Here is a 24,295-nt window from a genome sequence, read left to right on the forward strand (position 1 = left end):
GTTGCAAATAATTTCTCCTTCTGATTTTTTTGGCCCTTGTTTATGTTTATGAATCACCCACAATCCAGTCATGAGGTTATGAATTTCTCCATTATTTCCTATATTTTGTTTACAAATATCGTTGGGCCCATATGTTTCTGTGAACTATTCAGAAGTGCTTAGGAGTTTTCACTAGTCAGATTTTGGTATTTGGTCTGTGCAATGGGACAGGTTTCTCAGACGTTATGGTTTCCGTTCTCTAATTGGACGATGTAACTTTTATAAACAGCAGCAAAGCCTTAAGAAACCTTTATAAACAGACACAAAGCCAAAGGGAGTGCGGGGGATGAAATCATGACCACGCTGAAATTAATGATAAATTAATTGATTTAAACCAAGCCTGATTTCCACCCACCGTAGCTAAGTAGGCCTAAGAAATTTTAAACCATTGAGACTATTTTCTTGCACAGTAAAGAGTATTCTATTTTGTAAAGCCCCATTACTCCAGTTTTTAATATTGTTTGTTTCCTTCCTTATAAACCACGTTTATTGACTTTGCCAAATTTCTCTTATCACATTCCCACCAACTTGTTGTATGTTTTTGTACAGTGTCTGGGGAAGCACTTCTGACATATCTTCCTACTGTATTTTCTACTGCATGCAATGATGAAGCAGGCTTTAGCCCACAAAAGCTTATGCTCAGATAAATTTGTTAGTCTCTAAGGTGCCACAAGTACTCTTCATTCTTTCTTCTGAAATGTCTGTAACTTAGAATAAGACGTTTAGACTTCAGCCACTGGGGGATGGGGGTGAGTCAGGACTCCAGGCAGGGGTGGGGTCAGGGCTTCTGACCCTCGGGAGCACCAGGGCTCAGGGCTTCAGCCCCAAGGCTCTGTTCCAGGCTTTTGCCTGGGGGAGGGAGGGGAGAGCACCAGGGCTTGGGGCTCCCCACTCCACTCCAGGTTTCAGCAGGGGTGGGGCTCATTGGGGCTCTGGGCTTTAGCTACAGGGGAAGTGCTGGGGCTGAAACCAGCACTCCCCTCATAGCTAAAGCTTTGAGCCCCAGCGCCCCCCACAGGGCTGAAGCCGGTGCTCCCGAGGGTCAGAACTCTGGACTCTTCTAACTGTTGTAGGAGAACTTTTAAAAGGTATGGATTGCGAGGATATCATTAGAATGTTCACTGAGCAGAAATCAAGGAAAAAACATGATAATACTTAGTCCTGCCATGAGTGCAGGGGACTGGACTAGATGAAATCCTATGATTCTACATGCATGTGAAGTAAAGTAGCACCTACCTGCTACCCACGTGATTGTTTTAATTACATGTGTTTTTTGTTATTGCATTGAATAAATATTTAATTTTTTAAAATATTTTTCTTTTCATTTCATTTTCACGGAAAACACATAGGCCAGCTATAGGCAGGGGCGGGGAGGGAAATGAACCCTGAAGATCCTGTGCTTAGGTGTGCGTAAGGTGTAAATTTGGCCCTGACTATATCCTAATTATTTGCTATTCACACCTGACTGCAGTTAGCAAGAAAATCCTCAGATGTGTAGCCCACCTTTGCAAATTGGACTGCACTGCAAGCAGGTGGCCACACCAAGAATTGTAGGCCTGGAGAATGAACTACTCTCGCTCTGAAATGAAATGTGGTCTCTCCAAAGGAGAATTAAGACAAGGTGGTGAGGTGCATGGAGCATTGATTGCCAATGGTGGCTGCATCTGCTCTATAGATAAATAAAGGACCTCAATCTCCAGGGCTGTCAATCTGATCCCTTTCTGCATGAGCACTTAAATTCCTATTTATAATAAAGTTCACACTTAGATCTTATGCTCATGTCCATTCTTCTTTAAACTATTGGAATGGATGAACTAGGCATACGCTAGTGACGACTAGCTACTGAATGCAGGTTACGTGCAGTCATTATTTACAAGTATTTTGTTATTAAAGCCCCCTACCAAACCAACATCTCTTTTCTTTAGGAAGTGGGGATCTTTTACAGCAGTTTTAAATATGTTTTAATAGGTTTTCTGGACAACCTGCACACACTATTCAGTGACACTTTGGATTGCCCAGTATAAGCACATAACCTAATAAAAGAGTCTTATTGTGTGACACATTACCTAGGGAACAGGGGAAAGGCAGCCTCAAAATAAATGATGCTTTGAAAGGGACTCTATCAATATGTCTAGTCCCAAAATCCAATTTATTTTAAGAAAAAAAAGTTTTGCAAAATCTAATATTAGTAGAAAGCTGTCGTGACTTTTAAAATACTTATTTGACAAACCAGGAGCAGTAGAAGAAAGTGGTTAAGCATTTCCCAGAAATGTTTGCAACACAAACACTGCAGCTTTGTGCTATTTAGTTATTCATATTCATAACTGAAGAGAGCCTTCAATCCAGGCACTGGTACAAAAAATTAAGATACTGTACACACAATCAATCAAAAGACAGACAGGCCCCCACATTCTAATCCTTCCCACAGAAGTCATCCTGCAAATTAACCACCACCTTCATCGAGTCACTGCATTCTTCTACCCACCCCTCCCCAAACACACATACAAAAAGAAATTCTGTTTACAGTGTGTCTTGATAATCAACATATTGGGGCTGCAATGGACAAAGAGGATAGGAAGCAAGTTCTACATTCAAGGATCCTCATGGAAAAGGCTCCTTCAGTTTAGAAAGCACGTAGAGTTCAGTACAAATCTATAGCATAGAAAGGGTAAGCAAGAAGATATTGATTTTAATCAAACAACTAACCATCTTGCTGCAATTATGCTGCACTCACTTGAATGGAAGATCAGATGCATGATACCTAGCATTTCTGACGAAACTAAAGAGGAACACGGGTTTTTTAATACATACTTGTATATCTTGTAGCATTTGAAGATTTAAGGAGCTGTTTTTCTCAACAGAAAATCAGAGAAGACAACTAGTTTAAAATAAAACCTTGAATAAGGGTGATAAGGGAGTTAATAAAGCAACAGGGACACTGGGCCCTGAGTCTTGATTCTTGGCCACAATAGTTTTCACTACTGTTGAAATTAAATTATCCACTGAACTCTCTCATAAGTTTCCAATTTATTCACATCATTCAGTTCTCCAGTTTAACCATTCTTTCAAGTATTATACTATTTTGATTCATTTCAGTCAGCTCTTGTACAATATAACCGATTTTAGAATCAAGTAGTAACTTACTTTCTTGTATTGCATTATGAATTTCTGAAAAGTCCACATCTCTCTTCTGGACATCTGGCTTTATCGAAATTTGCGTTTCCAACTGGTTACTTTGCAAGTCCTCTGTTCCTTCTGAAGAAATCGAAGAGATTGATGGAGTTTGTGACAGTGCAGCAGAAAATCCAGCAAGGGGCTTTGCGGAGAGGCAGCTTTCACAATAACTAAAGCTAGCTAATTTTTCCCCCCCACCCACCCAAGTCAATTTTCCTACAGACCAGACAGGTATTGTTAGATAATCCAGAATCTATTGGTTGTTCCTCGACTGAGTTAAGACAACACAGAGCATCAACAAAATCCTCTTATGTCAACTACCCACTGACATCACTGCTGAATTCCTTCACCATCCTGTACAGTGGATTCCTCTCACTACAACAACCACAAGACAAACTCCACTATGTTAAAACAAAGGGGAGAGACATATGGACATCTCCATGCCACTACAATAAATAAGCAAAAATAAAACAAGCAAATAAAAAAAAAACCCACCAAGCCAAATAAAGTCTCAAGACAGCAAACAGCCTATGATAGACATCAGCAAGGAAAGAGCAAGGACAGTACATCACTCAGATAACAGCACAAGACCTCTTACATGTCAAGGTGTTGCAGTCCAGCCCCTGAAGTGCTGCAATACTGCCGTGCATTTTGAAGAGGTTTGCACAATTCACACCTTGATGTTTTGTGGCTGCCATGGTGTGAATTATAGTGCATTTCATAATTCTGCAACACTTTATAGACTGGCACAGGCAAGCAGTCAATTTTTCAAATCTAGTTACACATGTAACAGACATAACGTATCCATTTTGCAAGCCAAAATGCTCTTTTGCATGTACAAATTTGACAAGTGGAAAAACTGACCCTCCCATGTACACTAACACAGCTGTGTTCCAAGAGGAAGGCAAAATTATTCTGGAGGTTTGATGATGCACTGTGCATATAGGCTTTGGTCTGCAGACTATTTTAGCTCAGGTTAAGACTTGAGACATGGCTATTGGACATATAACATATTTTCAAAGGAGAGCAACAAAGAGTTACAGCACTTGTGATAAGTACAAGTGACTCCTTGAGTAAGCACAACACATATCCCATGGGATTACAATGATCAGCAAAATATCACTTATCGGATTTAGGAATACATAGGTTGTAATACTGCATCAGACCATTAAGCCCAATCCCCTGCTTCCATCAGTGCTAATTAGTCATGCTTCTGATTATGATGATTTCCTTCCCCTTGTACTTTGCCATGCATCAAGTCAATTGTGCACTGGTTCTGAAAATGGTGGAGAAATTCCATCCTGACCTGTGCAGCAGTCTTTTTTTCCCCATGAAGCATGAGATTCAATTATCCCATCATTATTTTAGTTTGCATAGCAACAAACATGATTCCTGTTGACCAAGTTATCCAGCCCGATTTTAAAGAGTGCCATACTCTGTTACCTCACTCTTTGGAAATATGAGAATCAAAGTGAATTAACTTGGTCTTTTTATTCAACAGGAAAAAGATTATACTTTTAAACTACCTCCATATATGCCCCAGTTTATTTCTTTGTTCCAGAGAGAAGACTCCACTACTGACATCAGAGGCAGTTTCCCTTGTAGAGTCTGTAAGGTAATCTGTCATTGCGGTAGCAGGAGACAACATTTATTGACAAGAACAAAGAGTTTCTAAAGTGAGACAGCTGATATTTCAAATAATAGCAACCTTGGGAAATCTGCAGGTGGCCTACAAGGCTAGGGACTAAGCTCTGCCCCAGAAAGGAGATTGGATGACCTACAGGCCAGGGAAAGATATTGCAGTCCCTGATTGAGATTTGTAGACAACTGGGATGGGGAGTAAAGAAATAAGGATTGACTTAAGTGGTTTGTTTGTCCCTGATTTATTTCAGTTGGTGTAACAGGTAAAAAACCCTCACGTGTGACAAATTTTAAATATGTATTCCTTGTTAATATCCTCAAAACCAGTAGCCTAGCCTCATCCCTTAGCTAGAATTAACCGACAAATCTAAAATACTCCATCTTCCTCAGACACCTACCCTCCTCACATCTCAATTGTCACTCCCAAAAGATCAAGAAAATAGATGAGCTCTGCAGCACACCCAACAAGGGCAGAAAGAAGTAAGTTCCAAGGCCCAGGGACCCTTACAGAGAACACAAAGTCAGCAGCCTCTTATCCCTTCAAAACCAAGAGAGTTCTAGCTGGAGTACTTCTGCTGATCACAACTATGGCAGCCTAACATGGGGAGAGAGAGGCACTCTGTTGAACAGGAGTACTTGTGGCACCTTAGAGACTAACCAATTTATTTGAGCATAAGCTTTCGTGAGCTACAGCTCACTTCATCTGGTGCATAAAAGTGGAAAATGCAGTGAGGATGTTTTTATACACACAGACCATGAAAAAATGGGTGTTTATCACTTCAAAAGGTTTCAAAAGGCCCTACGCTACCAGCACTCCCAGCTATCTTCGAGACACCACTGACTTCCTAAGGAAACTACAATCCTTCGGTGATCTTCCTGAAAATACCATCCTGGCCACTATGGGTATGTCTACACTACGGAATAAGGTCGAATTTATAGAAGTCGTTTTTTTAGAAATCGGTTTTATATATTCGAGTGTGTGTGTCCCCACAGAAAATGCTCTAAGTGCATTAAGTGCATTAACTCGGTGGAGTGCTTCCACAGTACCGAGGCTAGAGTCGACTTCCGGAGTGTTGCACTGTGGATAGCTATCCCACAGTTCCCGCAGTCTCCGCTGCCCATTGGAATTCTGGGTTGAGATCCCAGTGCCTGATGGGGCTAAAACATTGTCGCGGGTGGTTCTGGGTACATATCGTTAGGCCCCCATTCCCTCCCTCCCTCCGTGAAAGCAAGGACAATCGTTTCGCGCCTTTTTTCCTGAGTTACCTGTGCAGACGCCATACCACGGCAAGCATGGAGCCCGCTCAGGTAACCGTCACCCTATGTCTCCTGGGTGCTGGCAGACGCGGTACGGCTTTGCTACACAGTAGCAGCAACCCCTTGCCTTGTGGCAGCAGACGGTACAGTATGACTGGTAGCCATCATCGTCATGTCCGAGGTGCTCCTGGCCACGTCGGCTGGAAGCGCCTGGACAGACATGGGCGCAGGGACTTAATTTAGAGTGACTTGACCAGGTCATTCTCTTTAGTCCTGCAGTCAGTCCTATTGAACCGTCTTATGGTGAGCAGGCAGGCGATACGGATTGCTAGCAGTCGTACTGTACCATCTTCTGCCGAGCAGGCAAGAGATGAGGATGGCTAGCAGTCGTACTGTACCATCTTCTGCCGAGCAGCCATGAGATGTGGCTGCCATGCAGTCCTTCTGCACCGTCTGCTGCCAGCCAAAGATGTAAAAGATAGATGGAATGGATCAAAACAAGAAATAGACCAGATTTGTTCTGTATTCATTTGCTTCCCCCCCTCCCCCGTCTAGGGGACTCATTCTTCTAGGTCACACTGCAGTCACTCACAGAGAAGGTGCAGCGAGGTAAATCTAGCCATGTATCAATCAGAGGCCAGGCTAACCTCCTTGTTCCAATAAGAACAATAACTTAGGTGCACCATTTCTTATTGGAACCCTCCGTGAAGTCCTGCCTGAAATACTCCTTGATGTAAAGACACCCCCTTTGTTGATTTTAGCTCCCTGAAGCCAACCCTGTAAGCCGTGTCGTCAGTCGCCCCTCCCTCCGTCAGAGCAACGGCAGACAATCGTTCCGCGCCTTTTTTCTGTGCGGACGCCATACCAAGGCAAGCATGGAGGCCGCTCAGCTCACTTTGGCAATTAGGAGCACATTAAACACCACACGCATTATCCAGCAGTATATGCAGCACCGGAACCTGGCAAAGCGATACCGGGCGAGGAGGCGACGTCAGCGCGGTCATGTGAGTGATCAGGACATGGACACAGATTTCTCTGAAAGCATGGGCCCTGCCAATGCATGCATCATGGTGCTAATGGGGCAGCTTCATGCTGTGGAACGCCGATTCTGGGCTCGGGAAACAAGCACAGACTGGTGGGACCGCATAGTGTTGCAGGTCTGGGACAATTCCCAGGGGCTGCGAAACTTTCGCATGCGTAAGGGCACTTTCATGGAACTTTGTGACTTGCTTTCCCCTGCCCTGAGGCGCATGAATACCAAGATCAGAGCAGCTCTCACAGTTGAGAAGCGAGTGGCGATAGCCCTGTGGAAGCTTGCAACGCCAGACAGCTACCGGTCAGTTGGGAATCAATTTGGAGTGGGCAAATCTACTGTGGGGGCTGCTGTGATGCAAGTAGCCCACGCAATCAAAGATCTGCTGATATCAAGGGTAGTGACCCTGGGAAATGTGCAGGTCATAGTGGATGGCTTTGCTGCAATTGGATTCCCTAACTGTGGTGGGGCCATAGACGGAACCCAGATCCCTATCTTGGCACCGGAGCACCAAGCCGCCGAGTACATAAACCGCAAGGGGTACTTTTCAATAGTGCTGCAAGCTCTGGTGGATCACAAGGGACGTTTCACCAACATCAACGTGGGATGGCCGGGAAAGGTACATGACGCTCGCATCTTCAGGAACTCTGGTCTGTTTTAAAAGCTGCAAGAAGGGACTTTATTCCCAGACCAGAAAATAACTGTTGGGGATGTTGAAATGCCTATAGTTATCCTTGGGGACCCAGCCTACCCCTTAATGCCATGGCTCATGAAGCCGTACACAGGCAGCCTGGACAGTAGTCAGGAGCTGTTCAGCTACAGGCTGAGCAAGTGCAGAATGGTGGTAGAATGTGCATTTGGACGTTTAAAGGCGCGCTGGCGCAGTTTACTGACTCGCTTAGACCTCAGCGAAACCAATATTCCCACTGTTATTACTGCTTGCTGTGTGCTCCACAATATCTGTGAGAGTAAGGGGGAGACGTTTATGGCGGGGTGGGAGGTTGAGGCAAATGGCCTGGCTGCTGGTTACGCGCAGCCAGACACCAGGGCGGTTAGAAGAGCACAGGAGGGCGCGGTACGCATCAGAGAAGCTTTGAAAACCAGTTTTATGACTGGCCAGGCTATGGTGTGAAAGTTCTGTTTGTTTCTCCTTGATGAAACCCCCCGCCCCTTGGTTCACTCTACTGCCCTGTAAGCTAACTACCCACCCCTCCTCCCTTCAATCACCGCTTGCAGAGGCAATAAAGTCATTGTTGCTTCACATTCATGCATTCTTTATTCATTCGTCACACAAATAGGGGGATGACTATCAAGGTAGCCCAGGAGGGGTGGTGGAGGAGGGAAGGAAAATGCCACACAGCACTTTAAGCACAGCACTTTAAAAGTTTACAACTTTAAAATTTATTGAATGACAGCCTTCTTTTTTTGGGGCAATCCTCTGCGGTGGAGTGGCTGGTTGGCCGGAGGCCCCCCCACCGCGTTCTTGGGCATCTGGGTGTGGAGGCTATGGAACTTGGGGAGGAGGGCGGTTGGTTTCAGAGTGGCTGCAGTGGCAGTCTGTGCTCCAGCTGCCTTTGCTGCAGCTCAACCATACACTGGAGCATACTGGTTTGGTCCTCCAGCAGCCTCAGCATTGAATCCTGCCTCCTCTCATCACGCTGCTGCCACATTTGAGCTTCATCCCTCTCTTCAGCCCGCCACTTACTCTCTTCAGCCCACCACCTCTCCTCCCGGTCATTTTGTGCTTTCCTGCACTCTGACATTATTTGCCTCCACGCATTCGTCTGTGCTCTGTCAGTGTGGGAGGACAGCATGAGCTTGGAGAACATTTCATCGCGAGTGCGTTTTTTTTTTCTTTCTAAGCTTCACTAGCCTCTGGGAAGGAGAAGATCCTGTGATCATTGAAACACATGCAGCTGGTGGAGAAAAAAAAAGGGACAGCGGTATTTAAAAAGACACATTTTATAAAACAGTGGCTACACTCTTTCAGGGTAAACCTTGCTGTTAACATTACATCCATAGCACATGTGCTTTCGTTACAAGGTCACATTTTGCCTCCCCCCACCGCGTGGCTACCCCCTCAACCTTCCCCCTTCCCTGTGGCTAACAGCGGGGAACATTTCTGTTTAGCCACAGGCAAATAGCCCAGCAGGAATGGGCTCCTCTGAGTGTCCCCTGAAGAAAAGCACTCTATTTCAACCAGGTGACCATGAATTATATCTCACTCTCCTGAGGATAACACAGAGAGATAAAGAACGGATGCTATTTGAATGCCAGCAACCATACACTGCAATGCTTTGTTCTACAATGATTCCCGAGTACGTGTTACTGGCCTGGAGTGGTAAAGTGTCCTACCATGAAGGACGCAATAAGGCTGCCCTCCCCAGAAACCTTTTGCAAAGGCTTTAGGAGTACATCTAGGAGAACCGCGAATGCCAGGGCAAAGTAATCCTTTCACATGCTTGCTTTTAAACCATGTATAGTATTTTAAAAGGTACACTCACCAGAGGTCCCTTCTCCGCCTGCTGGGTCCAGGAGGCAGCCTTGGGTGGGTTCGGGGCGTACTGGCTCCAGGTCCAGGGTGAGAAACAGTTCCTGGCTGTCGGGAAAACCGGTTTCTCCGCTTGCTTGCTGTGAGCTATCTACAACCTCATCATCATCATCATCTTCTTCGTCCCCAAAACCTGCTTCTGTGTTGCCTCCATCTCCACTGAAGGAGTCAAACAACACGGCTGGGGTAGTGGTGGCTGAACCCCCTAAAATGGCATGCAGCTCATCATAGAAGTGGCATGTTTGGGGCTCTGACCCGGAGCGGCCGTTTGCCTCTCTGGTTTTCTGGTAGGCTTGCCTCAGCTCCTTCAGTTTCACGCGGCACTGCTTCGGGTCCCTGTTATGGCCTCTGTCCTTCATGCCCTGGGAGATTTTGACAAAGGTTTTGGCATTTCGAAAACTGGAACGGAGTTCTGATAGCACGGATTCCTCTCCCCAAACAGCGATCAGATCCCGTACCTCCCGTTCGGTCCATGCTGGAGCTCTTTTGCGATTCTGGGACTCCATCATGGTCACCTGTGCTGATGAGCTCTGCATGGTCACCTGCAGCTTGCCACGCTGGCCAAACAGGAAATGAGATTTAAAAGTTCGTGGTTCTTTTCCTGTCTACCTGGCCAGTGCATCTGAGTTGAGAGTGCTGTCCAGAGCGGTCACAATGGAGCACTCTGGGATAGCTCCCGGAGGCCAATACCATCGAATTGTGTCCACAGTACCCCAAATTCGAGCCAGCAAGGTCGATTTAAGCGCTAATCCACTTGTCAAGGGTGGAGTAAGGAAATCGATTTTAAGAGCCCTTTAAGTCGAAATAAAGGGCTTCATTGTGTGGACGGGTGCAGGTTTACATTGATTTAACGCTGCTAAATTCGACCTAAAGTCCTAGTGTAGACCAGGGCTATGGATGTAGAAGCCCTCTACACCAACATTCCATACAAAGATGGACTACAAGCCATCAGGAACATTATCCCGATAATGTCACGGCTAACCTGGTGGCTGAACTTTGTGACTTTGTCCTCACCCATAACTATTTCACATTTGGAGACAATGTATACCTTCAAATCAGCGGCACTGCTATGGGTACCCGCATGGCCCCACAGTATGCCAACATTTTTATGACTGACTTAGAACAACGCTTCCTCAGCTCTCATCCCCTGACAACCCTACTCTACTTGCGCTATATTGATGACATCTTCATCATCTGGACCCATGGAAAAGAAGCCCTTGAGGAATTCCACCATGATTTCAACAATTTCCATCCCACCATCAACCTCAGCCTGGACCAGTCCACACAAGAGATCCACTTCCTGGACGCTACGGTGCTAATAAGCGATGGTCACATAAACACCACCCTATACCAGAAACCTACTGACTGCTATTCCTACCTACATGCCTCCAGCTTCCACACAGACCACACCACACGATCCATTGTCTACAGCCAAGCTCTACGATACAACCGCATTTGCTCCAACCCCTCAGACAGAGACAAACACCTACAAGATCTCTATCAAGCATTCTTACAACTACAATACCCACCTACTGAAGTGAAGAAACAGATTGACAGAGCCAGAAGAGTACCCAGAAGTCACCTACTACAGGACAGGCCCAACAAAGAAAATAACAGAACGCCACTAGCCGTCACCTTCAGCCCCCAACCAAAACCTCTCCAACGCATTATCAAGGATCTACAACCTATCCTGAAGGACGACCCATCACTCTCACAAATCTTGGGAGACAGGCCAGTCCTTGCCTACAGACAGCCCCCCAACCTGAAGCAAATATTCACCAGCAACTACATACCACACAACAGAACCACTAACCCAGGAACCTATCCTTGCAACAAAGCCCGTTGCCAACTGTGTCCACATATCCATTCAGGGGACACCATCACAGGGCCTAATAACATCAGCCACACTATCAGAGGCTCATTCACCTGCACATCTACCAATGTGATATATGCCATCCTGTGCAAGCAATGCCCCTCTGCCATGTACATTGGTCAAACTAGACAGTCTCTACGTAAAAGAATAAATGGACACAAATCAGACGTCAAGAATTATAACATTAATAAACCAGTCGGAGAACACTTCAATCTCTCTGGTCACGCGATTACAGACATGAAAGTTGCGATATTACAAGAGAAGAACTTCAAAACCAGAGTCCAGCGAGAGACTGCTGAATTGGAATTCATTTGCAAATTGGATACAATTAACTTAGGCTTGAAAAGAGACTGGGAGTGGCTAAGTCATTATGCAAGGTAACCTATTTCCCCTTGTTTTTTCCTACCCCATTCCCCGCCCCCTGTTCCTCAGACGTTCTTGTTAAACCCTGGATTTGTGCTGAAAATGGCCCACCTTCATTATCATACACATTGTAAGGAGAGTGACCACTTTAGATAAACTATTACCAGCAGGAAAGTGGGGTGGGGGGAGAAAACCTTTTGAAGTGATAAACACCCATTTTTTCATGGTCTGTGTGTATAAAGACATCCTCACTTCATTTTCCACTTTTATGCATCAGATGAAGTGAGCTGTAGCTCACGAAAGCTTATGCTCAAATAAATTGGTTCGTCTCTAAGGTGCCACAAGTACTCCTTTTCTTTTTGCGAATACAGACTAACATGGCTGCTACTCTGAAACCTGTTGAACAGGCCATCTCGAAACCATTTAAGGGTGCTGTAGGTCTAAATCACCTTAATCTTTCTCAAAAACCAATACGCAACTGATGCTGTGCCTGAGCACTGGTGTCCTACTCCTCAGTGAGACAATCCTTCTGACAAATGGCCCACTGCATTCTGCACTAGCTTTGGTTTCTTAATGGATGCAGACAGTTCACTCCACATTAACAACACATGTTTCAAATGAAGCACCACAGTTTCCCCCCAGCAGTAGGAACACAAATCAGCCTCCCAGTGGAGACAGCTCGGCTGGACCAGGCACCCACTAGCCACAACAAATCCTCTAATCAGGGCTATGCAAATTCTTTAGTAAAGGCAAAGAAATTATCCCATGATTTTTGCTCTAGTTATCTTCTCTCTTTGCCAAGTCATCTGTAAACCAAGGTGATCTTTGAGGATGGAGCCAGCAAAGAGATTGCCTAAGCACCACTTTATCAATGGTTGAGATCAAAGGCTCATACAATAATAGAATGGTACATCCAAGGGCCAATATTTTCCCTCAGTTCTGTTAAAGTGCAAAGGTAGACCATCAAAACAGCTCCCTTGCCTCTCCACAAAAGGTGTTTCCCAATCAGAACATGCAAAAACAATGGTCAGTCCCTAACCTGAGCAAAATTTCCAGTTGCCCAGCCTCTAATTCCAACACAAACATTACGCTAACGACCATTTAGCATAATCTCGTAGTCAGGATGAAAATCATGAGTAGACACAGAAGACTCATCATCCAAATTTGTTAATGTCATTAAGCATTATCAGCTACAGTACCACTATCACCACCATGGTGTGCAACTTCCTGAGCTCAGGAAGGGACTTTCAGCACATCAGGGAAATCAATACACTCAAAATATCCCCATTTTAATTCCATGTCAGGATTTGCCTACTAGATGGAATCCTGAGAAAAATTCTAGCCTCACTAAAGTCAACAGGAATTTTGCTATTTCTTTCAGTGGGACCAAGATATCATGCCCTGTATTTGATCCATTTTTGGTACGGGAGTCTCCCTGCAGTTCAGTCTGTATGCAAACAGCACAGCCACCTCACTTCCTCACTCATCTTCCTTCAGTTCACACTGCCCTAATACCTGGCTAGACTACATGAAAACCAGATCAACAGTATCATCCAGTACCCCCTGATACTTGAGTATCATCCAGCTGGGTTTCCGTAATACACACCAAATTGGAGGCCTCATCCTTTCTCAGTCATCCATGATTTAATATATTGTTAACCACAATCCTGCATTCACCAGCACGAACTGAACAGTAAGGTTGTATTCATTTCACATTCACAACATAGGCCAACACCCGAGCCTTCCAAGAGCTAACTACAGGTGAAATCAATGGAAAGCCTTCCTTCTCCCACATCCTTCATGCTGCAGAAAAAAGAAGAAGAAAAAGCTGAATCTTGGCAGTCTCTCTCCTAGCCCCTTTCATGGGAGGGCTGCTGAATGTTTTTGAGAGGAGGAATGGCTGAGTTACTGGCCAAATTAAACGTGTTTATTCTTCTCTTCCAGGAGCATAAAGAAACTGAAAGTGGACACTGGAAGCTTACATTGCTTGGGAGTTAATAATGAAATTGGTTTGACAGAACTCCACACACCACATCTCCCACCTGGTCTGGGGGAGTTCTAAGGTAAACTGATATGTATGGAAGGACACATTGTTCTTTTCTGGCGCAAATAAGCAGATCTCTTTAGTTGGCCATGTGTACTGCTTCCAGTCTGCTACAACGGCAGACTTCTCTGGGCAGCTGTTGAGTATCTTTTCCCTGCCTCCAGATATCCTTAGAGAGAATCCCCCAGGCTGGCAGATATCATTGGCAGGCTACAGATGTTGGTCTCCAGTACCCCAAACTAGCTCAGATTTTCCCAGGTCATTCCCTATTTGAAGCATCTCCAGCCTAACTTTAGCATCTCTACCTTGTTTCAGCAGTTAACTGCTACCTCATTACTGCCACAGTGTCTGATCCTCCTACAGGAAACTATAAGGGATACTTCCTGGGTTGTTAGTAGGAAAATGGTCTTCTCTCTGCAACAATAACATAAATACAAAAAAGTAGAAGTGGAGCAAATATGAAATTAAATTTTAAGGTTTTAAAAGATAAAAGTAAGATTTGTTTTTAGTTCAATTTGACACTAGTTCAATTTAAGTGAGGTAACTGAGCACAAACTTGACATTAACACTTAAAATGCAGCCACAGCATTTCTCACCATTGTGACTATGTCTCAAAAAGCACGACAGTATTTCCATTTATTTGTTCTGAATATACTATTTTTCTACCCTGAATTAATAATCAGATTTAAAACATTTTTCATTTTAATATGTAGGTTTGGCTCTAAATTAAAATTTTATTTTACAACCATCTTGCTCAACCTTTAACGTATTCATAAAATAAACTGAAAACATATTAGATCAGTATGTTAAAACAAAGTGTCATTTAGGCCCAGCTCCAGCAAAGCACCTAAACAGGTGTCTACTGGTAAGCAGGAGTACTCTCTTAAATTAAGCATCTGTTTAAGTGCTTTGCTGGATCGGGGCCGTATTGTATAGATCATGTAAGCTTTTATCACAAGTAACATTTAGAAGATGTGTCACACAATTCAAAAGCCCACCTTAATAATCAGGTTTGGACCAGAATTTCAAAAGTTTGTGCATTTTTGTATGCACACAAATTCTGATGTTCACACCTCTAGATTTATGTGTGTGGATATAGGCATATTATGGTTTGCAGGTGAGCATCTGAGCCCATGCATGCAGAAAAACACATGCACACATTTCACAAACTGGCCTAGAAATAGAGAGAATATTTTTTATAAACAGGACCATAAAGTGAGTGTTGACATTTCTGAAATCTCAATATTTTTGAATGCATGCAGGAGAACTGAACTGATCTTTGTAATTCACTGGACCAGCCAGGTTTTCGAGAACAATATGTCTTAATTTTGCCACTTGGCTTCTGATCATTGTTTCCAACAGGAAGATTAGCTATCCTGCTTTCTCTAACTATAATCTTTTCCACCCCAAATTGCAGTGAAATAGTCCAAATGAAGAAAATGTTTCCTCCGAAGAGGTTTCTGTAGAGAAAAGGTTTATTGCTTTAAAGAATTCTGCCATAGAGGTAGCTGACCAGTGACTTTTATCAGTTCAGTGGTTTGACTTTCTTTATCACTTTGGCATTGAACATGTAATTTTGTAATGGTTGAACTCCAAATCTGATATGGATTATGATTAGCGAATGATTGATACGCTACATGGTAGATGGTCCTCTTTGAGGCATCTGTCTCTTTAGTAGGACAACATTGAGCAAGAGTAATGGAAACCCCAACATGGGTAATTATATTTTGCCTAATAAAATGCCTGCTTGTAGTTTCAGTTAGAGAAATTATTCTCTACATCCCCTCCTAAAATGGCCGAAACCTGTTGTACAGTTTTACTGACATAGACTAGTTGTTATGTTCCACCAGAGGTGACCAGATTTCAGGAGTGGGTGAATAATCCCTGTGGATGCAAAACTTTCTAAGAGTTCCTATTATATACAGCTGGGTAGATCACTAACACTGTAAAGGTGCTGTGTAAAATCAAGATATTTTAGCAAGAGTGGTACAGATATGAAGTCAATAACTTTATTTACCTACATTTTGCCATTATATTTTTTTGAAAGGAATTAATCCTAAACAGACCCTCCCAATGTCTGAATTGGTGGATTGGCTTTAATGATTCACACCTTATGAACTTGGATGGAGAACATATTGGCTCATCTATCGTGTCAAAAGCAGAAACCATAGATTAAAATGACTTTGATTTTGTTTGCATGATGCCAGACAGTGTAACGTTTTGCTGAGCTGGCAGTCGTGACTGTGGATGACAGTCTGTCATAATCAGTGTCTGGGGAGCTTTAGTATGTTTGGGGAGAAGCAGAATGTGAGAGAATGCTGCTGCAGGCATAGGTTGGTTAAAACACAGCTGCTTCTGCAGCTGCTTTGAAAGGGGAGATGTACGCAGGTGTTTGTTAAAACTGTAGTGTAACATAGTCTAACGTGCTCCATCATGTAAAAGCCGTTGACAACATAGCTAGTACTGTATCATTCAAGTAAGTAAAAAGGGAGTAAAGAATGAACTGTTGAAAGTAGAGTTACAGGAAAAAGCATATTGAAGTACATTATATGTGTGGACAGTAACCCTTATAAATACAAGAATTTGCATTTTGTTGGACTGTAGTTAATAAAGCCCCAAATTTAAGCACGTGGGGATCATTTGGTTTCATACAGACCAGCTCTAAATTGGTCATAAGATTTCAGTTTCTCTTGGTCACCCTGCCCAGATCATGGCCTCGTGTGGGAAAACCCAGAAGAAGAGACAAATGGGAGGAAAATTCTACAGTTCTCCTGCGGAGTTTCTTTAGGATTAATTTGTCCAGGGCAGTGATACTCAGACTGAGGCTTGCGAGCTACAAGTGGCTCTTTAATGTTTCTCCTGTGGCTCTTGGCAGCACATGACATTAAAACATTGTTTGATTTAATTATTACTCAGTCTAAATTATTAACCAATCAGGGTGCTTTTACTATGTTAATAACCAATAAAGTTATCAACTTTATATATGGCTCCTGAACCACTAGGGTCTGAGTATCACTGGTCCAGGAGGAAGGGTTTGTCACCCCACCCCACCCCACACACGGCAAAAGTCAGGAACCAAGAGGCGTAACTGGAGGCAGAAGACTGTCCATCCTGTGTGAAATTCCAGTGTTTTGACCTTTGAGTTGAAATAATGAAACTTTTCATGGAATAAATATTTTAGAAAAAATTTGATTTGGAAACATAAAAATGTTTCTTTTTGGATCAGTTTGACGTTGACCTGCATTCAGCTGAGCTGCCTCATGGGAGCAGTAACTCTGGCTCCCTCTAGTCCCATTCTCCCCTGTATATGCTGAGCTCCCCAGCTGAACTACAGCTCCCATGATGCAGTGCAGATCGCCCCTCTGGTGTTGCTGCTGCATGAGAGCTCAGGTCAATGGAGATTTACATCAGAGCGATCTGAAACTAAACATTTCAATTCAAATCAACTCTAAACAAAAATGTTTTTGTTTCTAATTCCATGATGGAAAAAAATAGACAAAAATCAATATTTTTGATGGGCTATTCCTGACCAGCACTAGCACAAGGTCACCTGAATGGAATACCTGTGGGGCCTCTTACCATTCTCCAGAGGTAGCTGACTGCCCACCACAGCTTGCTATTCATGGTAGCTGGGTGTTAGTTTCTCTTGGGAGCTAGAGGAAAGGAGCCATGAAGATTCCTATGCTGTGCACTTCTCCAGAGAGGAACCAAACACCGATTTACTGCAACAATAGCTATCATATTCTGTTCCTTTTTTTTTTTTACAGAGTTACCTGTTTTTATGCATTTCAGGCCTTCCAGCATTTTATTATTTTGGGGTGGGGGTTGTTTGTTTGCATGATTAAGACAAAGAAAGTGCCAGGCCAAATTCTGCTCAGTTCAATCTCCATTGACTTCTGTGGAGTAGCACTGGAACAACAGAGTTCAGAATTTGGCTCACCTTGTTTCTGAAGTTTTTCAATATCACTTCAAGCAACTGTAATGACAAGCTGGGTTTCCCCAACTGTGCAATGGTGCTAACAGTTATGTACTTTTCCATAATTTGAAAGCTTTTTCCCCTGTGTAGCAAGGGAATCTGTCTTTCTATAGAAAGCACTTCCCACACTTTTATATCATTGATAAATATATAATGATACAGACTGGAACAAAAGCCTTTACAGATCTTAGATTTAAGCCACAGGATTCTATCCTTACTACATTAAAGCATGATATATTTCCATTAAGATAGAAACTGGATGAATACTGTAAATTGAGGTGATGTTTCTAGACCTTTAGAAAGCATTTGACCTGGTAGACTGCCACCTATTATTATTACTACAACTTAGGGACTTGATGACTGTAAGTGCTTTAGCAATTATCCTACAGACTATGAGAGACAAGGTGGGTGAGGTAATATCTCTTATTGGACCCAACTTCTGTTGGTGAGAGGCAAGCTTTCCTCAAAAGCTTATCCCTTCCCGCAACAGAAGTTGGTCCAATAAGAGACCATTCACCTCTCTCATAGCCTGGGACCAACACAGCTACAACACCACTGCGTAAGACAGGCTATAGTCGATGATGGTTCAGAGTAGAAAATCAAGTTCTTTGTTTCTATGGGAACATTACTACAGTTCACAACATCCTCTCTGACTATAGGTTGAATAACATCTGTCTGTAAGGGAAATGGCAGAGAATCAACAACTGATGAAAAAGTACAAAAAATCCAGGTTAATTTTAACAATATTTCAAAAGTGATTCAAATGAATACAAGAAGTTATTTACATTTTAAATAGGAAAAGATAAACATACCATTTTGCAATAGAAAAACAAGATTCCAAAGCCAAATTGTTTCTGTCTTTTTATAAAGAATGACAACTCTTTCACAACTGGCTTTTGGTGTACAGCTGGATCAAGAACTTCAATGTAATAACTATACTAATTATTTTATAAAAGTACTTTAAGGGTTCTTTTTTGTATTGCAACAGACTTTGCTTAAGATTTGATGTATGATGAATTATTTTAATGTGAATAAAGCTAAGATACTTGTAAACACTATGGGCTCAATGCGTCCCTGCCTCGGAACTCTGCTTGGCTCAGGGGAGGACGAGGCCGATAAAGCAGCTGGTTATAGCTTCATGCTACAACACTGGCCTGAGTCTGGCATTAGTTAGACCAGCTGAGGGGCCACTTTAACTTATGCCATTAGCATAAAGTTCCTAAGGGATCTTACATTGGTGGAAAATTAGCAGAACGGAGCTCATTCTTCCACACTTAGTCCTCCCCTCCCTCAGCAGACCCCTTATGCCGAGGATGGGGGGTAGGGTTAGTGGCTGGCATAGGCGCTGGCTCTATTACCCCTCTTGGCTTTACAAATGTGAGGAATCACCCTCTGCAAGGAGAAATCTTTCTGGCCATATCTGGCTGTAATCCATCTATTTTGCACCTCCTGAATAGCACAAAATGAAGAGATTATACAGGAGACTCTGGGCCTACTTATGTTATAGACTGTTTCTGTTCTCAGTGATACAGATGTAAAACCAGGAAAACTCCAGTGAAGTCAGGCTTACTCTGGATTTATGCTGATATAATTAGGGTTGTCACCTGTACAGCTCTTCCCAGGATCATCTCCTTTTTGAGGCAGCTGTCCTGGGAAATCTGCAAGGGTGCTCAGTAAACACTGCCTGCTGTCCAGTTGTACAGGCTCAGGGTTATCCCAGATGTCCCTTTTTTTTTTGGTCCCTCAGCAGTGGAAACCCTAGATGTAACTGAGTTCAGAATCTGGTCAATTATATGCATACTATAAAAACACACAATTGACATAATAAATGTGACTTCTAAACAAAGCTGATTTATAGTATCTTTAAATAGATAGAACAATACTGTTTCATTTTGAAAAGTATTTGTCTTTGGCTTTCCCAAAAGAATAAAGACAGCATTTCGTACATTTAAGTTCTAGTGACGGTAATTGAACCTCACAAAAGTACCAGTAGAGAAGGCGGGGGGAAAGTGCTGTTTCAGAACTCATCAGATGGAACAACCTTCATGTGATTTCAGAAATAGCTAAGATCATCACATTTTAGAAATAAGTGAAAAATCCAATGTACATGTGGGTGTTCACAGCAGAAATGAGCCTTATAAAAAATACTGGTTGGATAACAGTGATGATACATTAACATTATAAACTGGGAGAAATTAAAACAGTTGAATTAAAATGGATAGGTCAGAAGGGACCATTCAATTAGCACAATTAAAGTTAAGCCCCCATGTAGGACAAAGGAGTATGTGAACCCACTCAAAAGTTTCTGCTGGTGGGTTTGTGTGGTGAGAGAGAGGTGAGGGTAGGCAGAATACACAGAACAGAGAGAGAGGGGCAGAGGCAAAAGGAAGAAAGCCAAGCATCAGCCTGCAAGCACAGTGTTTGGAAAGAGCTAGCGAGCATCTGGGGCTGTTGGCTAAAGAGGCTTGGGGCTGTAAGCTAAGAAACTGCTCCTTTTGTTTGTGGGTCCTCCTGCATTTGGAGAAGCAGAACTTTATACACTCCTTGTAAACAAACAGGATGTGTCTGTTTTATGCAAATAAACAACATCCCCCTAAGCATCAGACTCCATCAATTTCTATTTCCAACATGAACATCCTTATGGGCCATTCTTTGACTAGCTGATCAGATTGAAAAGGGGCAACAGTAATAGTGTGTTTATGTAATTGTTTATTTGCCACTCTTGAATCCATTTGGAAAAGTCTGGAATCTAGACAGACCAGAAAATTTAGTCCATTTCCCCTTACTCTAATTTACCTAAAAGTGACAGTAGGATTGATTATACTTTGGTTGTGCTTCTTTCTTCTTACACTGTCAGTACACTTGTTAAAGCATACGCAGTCTTCCATTTTTGTTACCTACCTTGTAAGATCAAAAACTCACCTGTATTTGATCAATGTGGTGATTTTTATGAATGAAAGATCAGTGTAGTTGTCATTTAACTTTATACAATGTCATGAACTGTTTGTAGACAAATAAGGAATAAAGGAAACAAACATTTGTTGAATAAATTGTTCATTTCAAAGAGCTTGATCAAGTCTAATGCCAGCTATGGGCTGATGGGGGAAGCAGAAATGTTGGCTGCATTAGGGACGAGGAATGTGACCTAACTGACATCCTCTGGGCCATCAGTGATTTTATAAAATGTCACATCAGAATAACCTTAATGAGATTCCAGACTGTCTTTCCAAATGGATTTGAGCGTTACAGGCAATTAAAAAGAATACATTTATATCATAGCTCATCATTAAGGCTACGGAATCTGTGACTTGCAGAGACCTCCGGGCCTCCAGCCTGCGGTGCCCGAGAGCTGCAGGGTCCCTCTGCCGCCCGAGGTGGCTGGGAACTGCAGGGTACCCCGACCGCCTTCCCCGGAGCTCTGAGTCGCCACAGGTAGCGGGGGGTGGGGGGGAGGGGAAGAGGGCTCCTGCAGCTCCCAGCCACTATGGGTAGTGGGGCCCTGGGAGATCTGAGCCGCTGCTGGCGGCGGGGATGCCCCGCTCCTCCTGGCAGCCACCGTGGACAGACAGGGACCACGTAGCTAGCTCCAAGCAACAGGCTGTGCGGGAGGGAGACCCAGGGGCAGTTGGGGACACCACAGCTCCCCATTTTGTCATGCATATTTTTAGTAAAAGTCTCGGATAGGTCATGGGCTTCCGTGACTTTTTCTTTATTGCTCGTGACCTATCCGTGACATTTACTAAATATATGTGTGACAAAATATTAGCCTTATTTATCATTGCCATCATTATCCAAACACACTAATTCATCCGGTTCATGCCTACAGCAAACACCAGCAGCTCAACTGCGCTGGAAAACCAACCCATTAAGCCAGTTGAGGATCAGGGAGCTGTAAAGGTGGACTAAGGGCACCATTACATCCTTTCCTCTTGTCTTGCTCTAAGCACAGTTTAACCAGACAGGTGAATCTGGCCCTGTGAACTTGATTCTCATTTACACTAAAGTCTTTTTCCGCCATTCTAGCAGTACAAAGGGGCATTAAAGTAGGCACAACTTAGATGGTCCTTAAAAGCTTGCCAGATTTACCTAAGCTAAGGTATTACTTCATTATGACCTTGATCCAGAAGAGCACTTAAGTGCTCTCCTGAATTGAGGCTTATGTGCAGTTTTCCATTGTACTGGTGCTTCCCTATATTTACTATTGGAAGAACCCTGAATGTTACCTATGAGGTTCTGTAACTGCAAATACTGAACACTCAGGCAATGTCTACACAACTAAATTGTCAACCTGAATTATGTCGGCATACAGCCACCGCAGTTATTAAATTGCTTGCGTGAGCACACTTGCTCCTTGTGTCAGCGGTGCATGTCCTCACCAGGAGCACTTGTATTGATTGTATTGTCAGTGTGGTGCATTGTGGGATGGCTCCTGAAAGCCAGTAGCAGTCGATGTAAGCAACGCAGTGTCTACACTGACACTGTGTCGACCTAATTACATCAACCATGACTCTCCACCACTTGGAAAAATGGTGTTAGTAAAATCGGCATAGAGAGGCACTGATGTCGGCAGGACCCAAATTTAAGTGAAGACACTTCCATGGCTAAGTCAATGCAAGGCAGCCTACGTCACCTAACCCAGTATTGTAAACCAGGCATCAGTTGTGCTTTATGTTTGGAGCAGTGAACAACTGCATTGCCCCAGGGATATAACTGGGAAACGTTCCGCTTCCTAGAGCTCCCTATTATGCAAGGGGAACACGCTTTCTACTACACTGCTTTACTGGGTGCAGCATACTCCCCCCATGCACTACTCACACTCCAGAGGCTGATGCAGGCAGGGAAGGTGTGCTCAGGGCCAAGGCAGTGCTCCCAGGGCAGTACAGAAAGCACTCCTTGCCATTCCCTCATTCTAGGAAAAACAACTGTGCCTGATTCCCACAATGGGGAGAAAGGCTCAGTGTGTCCTCTTCTTTTGCATAAGGGCTAAAAATAATCTGGCCCTTGGTGTCTTAGACACCTGACATGTATGTGTAGCTGAGAGACAATAAGATCCACTATACTGTTCTTCATGTAACACCAACAAAAAGGAATCTCAGCTGTGATCCAAGAACCCTATTTCTGGCACAAAGAATGAATCAGAGGACAAAGTTTTTGGTCGTACTTGTACTATTCTTTTATCAACTGTCATATTGATTTTTTATGTATTTCTTGTGTGTTTCGTCTCTGGCCACCCAGGAGTGCTAGGAATTTTCTCTTGGCTCTGATATGCAATTACAATTATTGATTTATATCAGTTCCTTCCTCATTCAAAAAATAAAAAAACCTCACAACTTTTCCTAAGAAAGGACACAGCTTAATTTTGAGACCAGACTGACCTGTGGGGCTTGCAGTTGGAAAATAAGTCTTTGTATTTCTCATAAATGGAGCAAACTTGATATGGAGATTGGTGGCACAATATAAAGAACCCAGGTGTATTACTGTCAGAGTCCCTTCCTAATCATAACTACACATCTAAAGAATGTAGGGCTATTTTGTTCAGTCTTTTGAAAGGCCATCTGCAAGAAGCTTTTTCTTTTTCTATTGTGTCTGACATGTAAGTTTTTGGTCTAAATGGATAAGTCTTGGCCTCTTTCAGGCAAGAACCATATTGCAAAGACGACACATTTATAAAACCAGCAGTACAGGAACAAAATGACTGAGTGTTCTAGCCCTGCCCTCTGTCTACTTGAATAATATACCAGCTTTGTAAATAACACAGTTCATTACTTGCTTAGAAACATTACAAATGTAATATCTATTTGTCACACTTTGCACTCCATATTCATCATAGTGGTATGATTATGACATAATTATGATGCATCTTGTACAAAATGTGCCATGTGAGGTGTTGTTTAGCAGGCTTCCTGTTTCTGATGTACTTAAAAAAAAATTTGCTATTACTTTTTGAGTCTTTGACTAGCTGTTCTTCAAATTCTTTTTTGGCCTTCCTAATTCCTAATTATATTTTACACTTCACTTGTAAAGGAGTTTATGCTCCTTCCTATTTTCCTCACTAGGATTCAACTTCCACTTTTTAAAAAATGCCTTTTTGACTCTCCCTGCTTCTTTTACTTTGTTGTTTAGCCACGGTGGCAGTTTTTTGGTTCCCTTACTATGTTTTTTTAATTTGGGGTATACATTTAAGTTGAGCTTCTATTATGGTCTTTAAAAAGTTTCCGTGCAGCTTGCAGGGGTTTCACTTTTGGCACTGTACCTTTTAATGTTTGTGTAACTAACTTCTTCAGTTTTGTGTAGTCCCCCTTTCTCAAATTAAATGCTACAGTGTTGGGCTGCTGTTGTGTTTT

At 43.1% G+C, this 24,295-nt stretch overlaps 1 protein-coding gene across 3 annotated transcripts in view; it reads right to left on the bottom strand.

The window, feature by feature from the left end:
- The window catches only part of ANO4 (anoctamin 4), a 221,227-nt gene that overhangs the window by 177,896 nt on the left and 19,036 nt on the right, over nt 1-24,295 (bottom strand). For all 3 annotated transcript variants that reach the window (XM_084639851.1, XM_084639850.1, XM_084639852.1), the window contains exon 2: nt 3,184-3,294. In XM_084639851.1, coding sequence (XP_084495977.1) covers nt 3,184-3,294 — 111 coding nt within the window. The remainder of the gene's footprint in view (nt 1-3,183; nt 3,295-24,295) is intronic.

Source organism: Lepidochelys olivacea (genome assembly GCF_965140295.1).
Source record: "Lepidochelys olivacea isolate rLepOli2 genome assembly, chromosome: 1".
Classification (NCBI taxonomy): Eukaryota; Metazoa; Chordata; order Testudines; family Cheloniidae; genus Lepidochelys; species Lepidochelys olivacea.